Genomic DNA, 7,585 nt, shown 5'->3' on the forward strand with positions numbered 1-7,585 from the left:
TAGAAACTGTCCACATCTTCGATCGGACAACATACATTACTATTTGAGGAAGCATTAAATGCTTCTTACACGGTTTTTCTTAGGTCCGACGTTTCGTCCCAATCGAAAAAATGGTATTTTTTTTATCCGAATTGTTCTAAATTCCCGAACGGTATTATTTTTAGAGAACCGAATTTTCCAGAAGTGAACCGAACCGAACTTTAAAAAATCCCGAAAAACCGAAATTTTTTAAATGAAAACTATATTTTTTTAATAAAAACCGGAACCGAATCAAACCGGTACCGAATCCGAAGCGAACCGAATATAATATAAAAACCGATTGGTACATATTTTTGTAAAATCGAAAAAACTAAACCGATATGTTCTCGTTCCGAACCCGAACCGTTTTCCGAAAGACCCTAGTGCCAAGTTAAAGATTGTTTCTTCATTTCTAATCAGAGAAATCTTCCAAAAAGTCCGATGATTTAGCAAAAATTGTTTTTTATAATATGGAAACCCGAAGTCATTTCAAGGATGAAAACATCATGCAAAAAGAAATCAATTAATATGTTTCACACCTCGTTAATCAATTCAATTGAAATACTTTGGTAAATAAACAGACCCACAAGACAATCAAACAAGGACAAACCTTTTATCATCACTTTATAGGTAACGACATCTCGTTCAGGCATTTTACCGAACACATTCAGGACATGATAGAGATTGTCATTATCCAACAAACTTCATTCCACAATACAAACTTGAATATCAATCATCTTGAGGAAGAAGGTAACAAGGAGCCACACAAAGATAAGTTTCAGATCGAAGGTTTATTGGGTTTTAGACCTCATGTTTGATTTCGGATCGAGAAAATACGATAAAACCTGATCTAAATCTGATCACTTATGAAGAAAAAAAACAGAACCCATTGTTTGTTTTGGATATCGGTAGAATCTTGTCAGTTCTTTGTTCTTGAATCGAAGATGATGAAAATCCGAAGAAACCAGAAAAGAGGAAAGACAATAAAATAAAACATACACCAAAAGACGATAGAGATGATGAATTCCGGTGAGTTCCGACGAAGAAAAACCCTAATCGAAGAACACAAAAGAGATGGTTTGATGAGATGAAGATGAGGGATTTCAAAAGAGAGAGCATGAAGAGAGTTTTAGCTTCTTCTTTTTAATTGTTACAAGGATATTTTGGTCATTTGATTTAAACGCATGGAAACGCTACCGAAACGCATCCAAAAGCCAGCGTTTTGATTTTTGAAGTTTGGTTGTGGTAGCGTTTGCCTGCGGTATGACCAATCAGTTTCGCAACCGCCACCAACCGCCAGAAATCGCAACTGCTCCGTTTGCGGTTGGTGGCGTTGCAACCAGTCACCCCCTAAATGACTTTGTGATTATCCATTCTTCGCGCTTTTTCCGGTACTCGCATTGCTCCTGCAGCTCATCAGCAGAGAAATGGTCCGGGAAAGGAAGCAGTTTTTCCAATCGGCAATCCGAACCAGTTCAGATGCATGAAACGAATGCTGAACATGAAAAATTGTCCACGAAGGCTTGGCCTTAAACGTTCTGTGAGCCCGAGATGCCATGATAGAACGCCATCATCGGCTGCGAATGAGGAAACTCCGGAGGAAACGCCTGCTCCGCAACTATCAAGTGAATCTTCTGCTGCATCTCACAAGTAATCACAGATTTGGAGACTCTGTGCACTGATCACTGTGTTTCCATGCAATTAAACCCAGCTAATCCCCGGGACTTTACCTTCTTTGCTTTCTGATATTCCGTCTCTCAGCATTTTAACCTCATCCCACCTCCCGTGTCTCGCGTACACATTAGAAAGCATGACTTTATAAGCGCTTTTCTCCGGATCACTTTCGAAAAGCTTCTCGGCTACAACTTCAGCCAAATGAGCATCCCCATGAGATTCACAACACGCCAAGAGCGCTCCCCAGATGCCAGAATCAATCGGTTCCTGCAAAGATGAGACGAATCCAAATGCTTCTTCCAATTTCCCTTCCATTCCCAGAAGCTTTACCATGTAAACATGATGCTCTGGCCGAGGCTCAAGACCGAACTCATTTCTCATTATCCTCAAGAACTCACGGCCTTTATCCAGTAGGCCCGAGTGGCAACAAGTACACAGGAGAGCCGAGAAAGTACCCTCGTCAGGACGTATTCCCATCTCGAGCATATCCTTAAACTTTTCAAATGCAATGGAGGCAAATCCATGTAAGCCAAGACCCAGAATAATGGCATTAAAAGAAACAACATTTTTCTCTGCCATTCCAGCAAAAACATTGATAGCAGAATCTAGGGAACCACATTTTGAGTAGAAATCTATCAGAGAAGTGCAAACCATTATATCCAGTTCTAATCCTTGCCGAAGAACATGACCGTGTACCTCTTTCCCCTGCATTGGATTTGATAATTCTGCACAGGACCCTAATACACAAGCCACTAATATACAATCAGGCTTCTTCTTACAACTCATGTTTAACTTGCTAAACCAAAACAATGCCTCCTTGTGATTCATGCATCTCGAAAAACCTGTTATCAAGGAAGACCATGCAACCAAATCCGGCTCGGGGACAGTGAGGAACATGCGGTAAGCCGAATCAATGCACTTACATCTAGAATACATGCTTACTAGCGCACTACCGACATGAACTTCATAATCTAGATTAACTTTCAAACAGAATCCATGGACAGATTGACCAATGATTAACAAACCACAATTCGATAAACCGGCCGTCAAGCCTGCCATGGTGTAAAAATCCGGTCTTTTTCCAAGATGCAGCATCAAACTAAACAAACTGATTCCTTTATCCCAGAATCCGCAGCTTCCATAACCAGAAATCATTGCATTCCAAAGAACGACATCTGGGTCCGGTATCGAATGAAATACCTTAGTTGCTTCACCAACAAGACAGAGTTTCGAGTAAGCTGTCACAACTGCACTGCCGCAAATATGATCGAATCCAAGACCGGAAACAATCACGCCGCCATGAACACGTCTCAGCCCCTTGGAATCGAAACTCTCCGAAAACCCACGAACCAAACACGCGTACGTGAAGTTATCAGGCATCGTATCAGATCCCAGCATCTCGTAGAACAGCGAAACTGCATCACCCATTTGACGAGCTTGTGAGTAAGCTCGAATAATGGAGTTCCAAAGGAAAACACTTTTCTGGGGAATTTCGTCGAACAATTTGCGAGCAGAGTGAAGATCACCGTTTAAGGCATAGAACCTGACAAGCTTCGTTGCGAAGAAAGGGTCACGAGCAAGGTGGGTCTTCGCGACGAAAGCTTGAAGTTTCTCGGTGCTTACCATCGTCTGAAAGGTCTTCGCGAACTCGGAGATGATTACGCGGAATAACGACGGCATTTAGCTAGAGATTTTGCCCCTTCAATTTGATTTCTTCGCTTTATTCTCTTGTAATCAAGAACGGATACAGTTTCATAAATTTTCTTATTGAACCATAGTGAAATCATACTTAGAAGACCTTATGCCATGGTTAAACGAACAAAGGGTCAGCAGTGAAAATATATGATCACTGTTTGCATGACGCCCAGAAAATATACGATTATTAACCTATAGTTTTTTGAAATTCTAGTAATTTATACGAATCTATAGAACTTGAATAATATTGTCTAAATAATATATAGCATTTACGTTTCTTTCTCAATTTAAATATCCAATTCTTGCTGTAAAATAATTGAATTTGTAGGTACTTCCAAGCTATTCTCATAATAGTTGAAGCAATAAATTTTTTTTGTCAAAGTAATCCTTAAAAATTGTTTGAAAGCCATATTTTTAAAATTATCAAAATGCAAAACTAATGAAATAACACAAAAAAAAATTTGAAAATTACATTTTTTTTACTAAACTCTTTTGAAACACATTATTTTATATTAATTTTAATTTGCTGGGGTTATCCCACCAAATTATCATTTATATTGGTTAAAGTTTTAAAGGTTGCAATTTATGTGAATTTAGAATATTATGTGATCTTTGTTTTTTTTTCTCTTTTTTCCCTTTGTCAAATTTTTGACATATTTTTCATGTCAACAGAATCCAACGGTTCATTAAAAAAAATGAAAACATATAATTTTTATTTTTGGAGGTACGTATAGTTCTTTTTCTTTGTTGATATGTTTCCTTATCGTGAACAAAAGAAATTTGGAAGACAATAATAGTGTGTAATAAAGCATGGGTGGTCGTGCAGTGTTCTTGTCTTGCATTTGATGAGCTTTCAGACATGGGCTATGGCACAAAAGGCATGGGCTATCATTTCATGTTCTATCTCGGTCACAAAAATAATATAAGACGCATGTATCTAAAATATTATTATGGGATATATATATATATATATCATTTGGCAAAATTTTGAAAAGAAAGGACAAGAGATTGGGGATTGCAAGACTAAAAGACCGACTATGCGTGGATGGTTATTTACATATTCCATCGATTATTTTTCATTCAAATATTCAAATTTTAGTTTAAAAATTATTTAATCTATTTTAAACATTAGAATGTTATTCATTTTTTATATTTATTATTTTTTTCAAATTATATTAATTAAATTTGAAAAATTATAACTACTATTGTTATATTATATCATACACCTTTCTTTTTATCATTAGTAGATGTTATTTAGTCGGATTTTGTACATTAGACTTTATTTTGTTTGCGTACGATTTGCAATTTTATTAGATATAGGTCATGTTGTGGTTCATAAATGACTTATTATTAACAAATATTTTGTGACGTTAGAAACTTGGAATCAGGGAGCACGCAAAATGCTTTAATAATAATAATAATAATAATAATAATAATTTATTCAGAAAAAATTTGACACTCTTTGTCAACAATTTATGATTGCTCTCAACTTTTACCACTTCATGTTACACGCAACAAGGGAACAGCTTTTGTCATTGATTTTGGGCAATGCAATCCCATGTTTTTGTCAGCCTTTTCCGATTGTTTTCACATCGACCCCGAAACTTAACAAATTCTCTGAATTTTCCCCATACTTGCAGAATTGTCAGCTCGAACCTTCTGATATGCTTTGTAAAGACGGCTGCCACGATCTTGAGATTCTCGGCCTTTGTTTTTCTTGCTTCTTTATCTGAAACAAAATTATTTCCAAAATTAAAATGGATTTCGACCCGAATTGGTTATGGTTATTGAACAAATTCATATTATATGAAATAAAATTAAAAAGAAAAGTCACCTGAATTTCCTTGTCAAGCTCGATTGATTTACTCGGCATTGCAACATCTAGATTCTCTGCCGTTTCTTTATGCTGCTTCTTCAACTTTGCACATTTCTTTGCTAACAATCCTTTCTTTACATCTGAATGTCACCCCACAATTTTCAAAATGTTCAAAATAAACCCAGATGATTTCTTTGGAGCAACTTCAACCGCAGAACCCCGGAAGCTCGCGGAGAAAAAATTTTCAAATTCAAAACGAGATCTATACAGCACAGCACGTAGATACATACATATATATATACATGCATGCATGCATGCATGCGTGCATACCTTGAGTGGTGATGAGTCTATAGACCTGTCCAAGGGCGAGGGTATCTGTCGGTCGGAGAAGCTTGATCCTCGTCAGCCGAAGCGGCGGAGGCGCGGTGGCTCCGCCGGCTCCGGAGAGAGTGGTGGTGGAGATGAGAAGAGCGACGTAGTGGCCGGGGTTCATCTTCATGACATAACTCGCAGAGACAGGGATACTGAACTTGTCTTCTTTCCCACTTGGGTGCTGAATCACCACTGATGCTGTGTCCACTGCTTGGCAATTTCCCATCTTTTTTTCTTCCTGGGTTTCAATGGGAACTTTTTTTTTTCTTCTCTTTTGTTGTTTTTGAAAGATTTTGATGTTTTCAATGGAGATTGAGAAGGAGGGCAAAGCAGAAATGTACTGACGATGAGGGTGAACAAAACAGACTCTTGTCTTTCTTTATATGAGAGAGAGAGAGAGAGAGAGAGAGAGAGAGAGAGAGAGAGTTAGTGGGTTCTCTCGGTGACGGTGGAATCAAAATAATTAGAGTCACATTTACATTTCCATTGAAAACAACAAAAGAATAATTACAGTCACACATACATTTCAACTAGAAAATAAAAAATAAAAAAATTAATATTAAATATAGGAAATAGTATACGTTAAGTCTCCCTTTGAATCCGGGATTCAATCATATTATGACTTGGAATTGATGTTTTCATTTCACTCTAACGACATCGTATGGACCCGACATTTTGTATGAAACAACAAATTAAAACTTTTAATCAAAATTTAAATTTTCACAAAATATTGCCATTTTATTAAAAAAAGTGATATGTGTATAAATAAACCAAATTATATCAATTAAACAGTTGTTCTTTTATGGCGGTTTGGTTTATATGTGATGTGAATATAATTACTATATATGATTGCGATAGCTTTGTACAAAATTGAAATAAGTTATATATATAATAAGAAAAGTAAATTTTTTAATGTATGTTTTTTCATAAATATTATTTGTTTAGATTCTTTGGCAGTTTTTATAAGGTTCGATAGTAATGATGTTTTTTTATTAGAATTTGATATTTTAAATGTTAATTATCCATCAAAATCTATATTTTTTTTTGGGGTTATCTTCTTTTAAATAAACAAATAATAGAAAAAAGGTTATATAAAAAAAAATGGTTCACGAGACATGCGTTTCGAACCTCATTATTGTGCGTTTCCATTCCAACCTCATTATTGTTTGGTCCAAAGAGATTCCAATGAGACCGCAAAATCATGAAGACTGATTTATTTTAATAATTTTGAAACAAAGCTAAATGCTTTTATCACATACTAATATTGATATTTTAATTCTTCCATTCTCCACACTATCTGCTATGACCATATCTATATGACTCCATTTTTAATTATATTCAAATCATCCTCAATAAATTTATTTAAAAAAACCGTACTTGTGAAGATATTATAATTCTCTAGATAAAATAGTTCTTTTTTTTGGGTGACCAGGTATCTTGGACCGAAACCCAAATTAATATCGGAACCGGAAACAAGACATTTGATTCAAATTACACTCTCATTCTCAACTTGAGGCTCGAACTCGGGACGAGATAAAATAGTTTATCTAAATGCTTTTGAAATATACAAATTATTCGTTGTTAGTTGTATAACCAGAATGGAAGACTCACTATATATATATATATATATATGTATTAGTTTATCTTACCATGAACCAAAAAATTTGAAGCATTCTCGACATTAATCTGCTGATCCGGTCCTAGCCCGCGCTAACTCCGACAGTTTTGGATTCAGACCGGTCCAAATTTTTCTGGTTTAAGAAACTAAACCCAAAGCTCGGTTTTATATTACTCGGGTTCGGATCAATCTTGTCCATTTGATTAGAGTTATTCTTTTTTATTTAAATTATTTTTTATACATTTTTTAAAAAATCAGATTTTCGGATTGGTCTCAAACCCATTAATTTAATCATACCAAGTCCTAGTTTAGTCTGATTTGAAAGTATGGATCATTTTATTAAAATATTATAAAAATTAATCCAAAGCTCGGTTTTTATAGGATAACGATTT

The 7,585-nt window shown here is 35.6% G+C and overlaps 2 protein-coding genes across 2 annotated transcripts; both read right to left on the reverse strand.

Moving 5' to 3' along the window:
• Positions 1-1,547: 1,547 nt before the first annotated feature.
• LOC104799776 (putative pentatricopeptide repeat-containing protein At1g64310) lies at positions 1,548-3,402 on the reverse strand. The gene is made up of 2 exons (XM_010522416.2): positions 1,726-3,402; positions 1,548-1,655 (listed from the first exon to the last, which is right to left on the reverse strand). The coding sequence occupies exons 1-2, from the start codon at positions 3,370-3,372 to the stop codon at positions 1,548-1,550; spliced, it is 1,755 nt and encodes a 584-aa protein (XP_010520718.1). The 5' UTR covers positions 3,373-3,402.
• A 1,406-nt stretch (positions 3,403-4,808) lies between these two features.
• On the reverse strand, positions 4,809-5,976 carry LOC104799775. The gene is made up of 3 exons (XM_010522414.2): positions 5,534-5,976; positions 5,222-5,343; positions 4,809-5,116 (listed from the first exon to the last, which is right to left on the reverse strand). The coding sequence occupies exons 1-3, from the start codon at positions 5,799-5,801 to the stop codon at positions 5,033-5,035; spliced, it is 474 nt and encodes a 157-aa protein (XP_010520716.1). The 5' UTR covers positions 5,802-5,976; the 3' UTR covers positions 4,809-5,032.
• Between the last annotated feature and the right edge of the window lie 1,609 nt (positions 5,977-7,585).

This window comes from Tarenaya hassleriana, unplaced genomic scaffold, assembly GCF_000463585.1.
Source record: "Tarenaya hassleriana unplaced genomic scaffold, ASM46358v1 Cleome604, whole genome shotgun sequence".
In the NCBI taxonomy this organism is placed as follows: Eukaryota; Viridiplantae; Streptophyta; class Magnoliopsida; order Brassicales; family Cleomaceae; genus Tarenaya; species Tarenaya hassleriana.